General features: G+C 40.6%; 1 protein-coding gene across 1 annotated transcript; it reads right to left on the minus strand.

Moving 5' to 3' along the window:
* Positions 1-56: 56 nt before the first annotated feature.
* Positions 57-322, minus strand: SARC_08614 (hypothetical protein; the record flags this gene model as incomplete). Its single annotated transcript, XM_014297402.1, has 2 exons — positions 57-119; positions 158-322. The coding sequence occupies 2 exons, from the start codon at positions 320-322 to the stop codon at positions 57-59; spliced, it is 228 nt and encodes a 75-aa protein (XP_014152877.1).
* Positions 323-2223: the final 1901 nt, after the last annotated feature.

Raw genomic sequence — 2223 nt, forward strand, 5'->3', positions numbered from 1 at the left:
TAGAGTTGATGTGAGAAAACCCGATGGTGGCAGAACTACGTACAAGTACGAACTTTTCACGTCTCGGTTGTATGAGGTAGGTGTGCGAGAAGAATATAAGACAGCTTAATACAATCAGCCTACCTGTGGGTTTCCGGGAGTCGGGGTCTTTGAGCACCTTGATATCATCTGCCACGCCATCACTCATAGATTTGACAGTCTTCAGTTTATGTGGGTGTTCGGTACTATCTGTACCTTGAACACTGGTGACATCCAAGGTATCCATATCCATCTCCTCCCCTTCGCTCATACCTTTTGAGCTCATGACTGACAATGTTCCCATTCTCATCTAGCATTTACACTTTTCAAGACTTACTGTTATGAGGTTATCAAGTCAGTCTCAATATATGTACAATTGTAATAAATATACTACACGACGCAAAGGAACTCGATTAGTATGCACGTCTTATAAATAAGTGATGAATATCAGACCAAAACATAAATAAACAAATAATATTTATAAAAAAAATCTGTGATCCGTAGCTACGGCAGAAAACCTGGTTGCATGCATTCCATGGTTTTTGTGGCTAGCAAGAAAAACTAGCCATAACAGAGAATTCTAATTGGCTATATTCTAAATTATATGGCATCAACTTTTTTCGCCCCTAAAGTGTGACTCATTCTTCACCAATAAAAATATCGATAGCAATAGCTCACATTGCTGTAGATTATCTTGATAAAGAGACTGCGAGTATATAATCACAACAAAACAACAAAATGATCAGTGATGCACAGCGCTGCAATCGTGCTGATAGTAGGTTGGGACAGCTCTTTAAAGTGGTACAGAATTGGACAGTTCTCTAAAGTGGCAGATGTTTGAAAGCAGACATAAGAACAGTACCACTAGCACTGTATGTTGCGTATCCGAAGGCGACGGCAGCGTCACGAGCACTTTTCCCGCATGTGTACTTCCAAATAAAAGAACTCAGCATGAGCCACATATACTGCTAAGATTTCAGGATTTATTATGATGCTGTTCATATATGCGTAGCAATTCTTATGTCAAAATTATGACGCTCGCAATACTGAACCCTTCTTTTTTGCATGCGGGACAATATCTGTATTCATCGCGCTACTGGCAAATGCAACGATACTAGCTGGAGCAGGACTACTTTTTGAATGACTGCAAGGGCTTAGACAGTTAATGAGGATACTCTAATGTGGACTAGGGGACATCTCACTGTGACACCAGTAACAACTATCGACAATATAGGGGTTACAGGGCGCAGAACATCTTTGCGATACGTATTTGTACAACTTTCGACCGACCTTGTAGCGATATATCAATCCTGTAGTGCCCAAATTTCGCCTGGCCTTCCTACTACTTCATAAATACATGAACATTTTGAAACCCCCGAGATACAACTAAAGTGCTCCGAGATTCTTATATCAGGTGTTACAACAGCAGCCCGCTTATGCGTTGCACTAATGTGTGAATATAATAATACTATTCGCAGACGCCTCATGATACATAGCCCGGCTACTGCGTCTGGTCGTGCGATGTCTTTGAGCGAGACTGATCGTGTGTCGCATCATCCGTTCCCATCCGTCGCTTTCGCGATGTATTTTCATCCTCAGCAGGTGGCCTGCACGTGATAGTATATGTAAATCAATACCATTCAATATATAAAGAGTTCGGATACACTACACAATATAAACTCCGGTAGGTGACTGGTGAGAAATTTCGAAGTATTTTAAGTGCTATTCTCGATATTTGCCGGATTGTATGATCTGTTTACTGTATTGACTACAAGCCTATGAGTACCATCACCGGATGATTACATCCCACAGCTTATTCCAAAGCTGGAATTCTTCCCCGGTTCTAACTTCATAGGGGTGCGTGAACAAATGGCGTTATACACACATGCATATATAGGCTGACTAAAGGCGAAACTGCACTTAGGCCACTGTCACTCAGAAGCTCAACAACTTCCACAACGTGTAGCGACGACAAACATAGACTTAATCGACTGCCAGTCGGTGGTGTGCTCAACATAGCAAAAAAAGGAAAGGCATCTTTGCACGAAGACAAATTGTTTATATATGTATATGTATACGTATATATATATATATATATATGACAAACGCAGACAAACACAGACACAGACACACATATACAGACTCAGATACGGCCACAGACAAAGACTCCGACATATATATATATGTATATATATATATATATAT

This window comes from Sphaeroforma arctica (assembly GCF_001186125.1).
Source record: "Sphaeroforma arctica JP610 unplaced genomic scaffold supercont1.790, whole genome shotgun sequence".
NCBI lineage: Eukaryota > Ichthyosporea > Ichthyophonida > Sphaeroforma > Sphaeroforma arctica.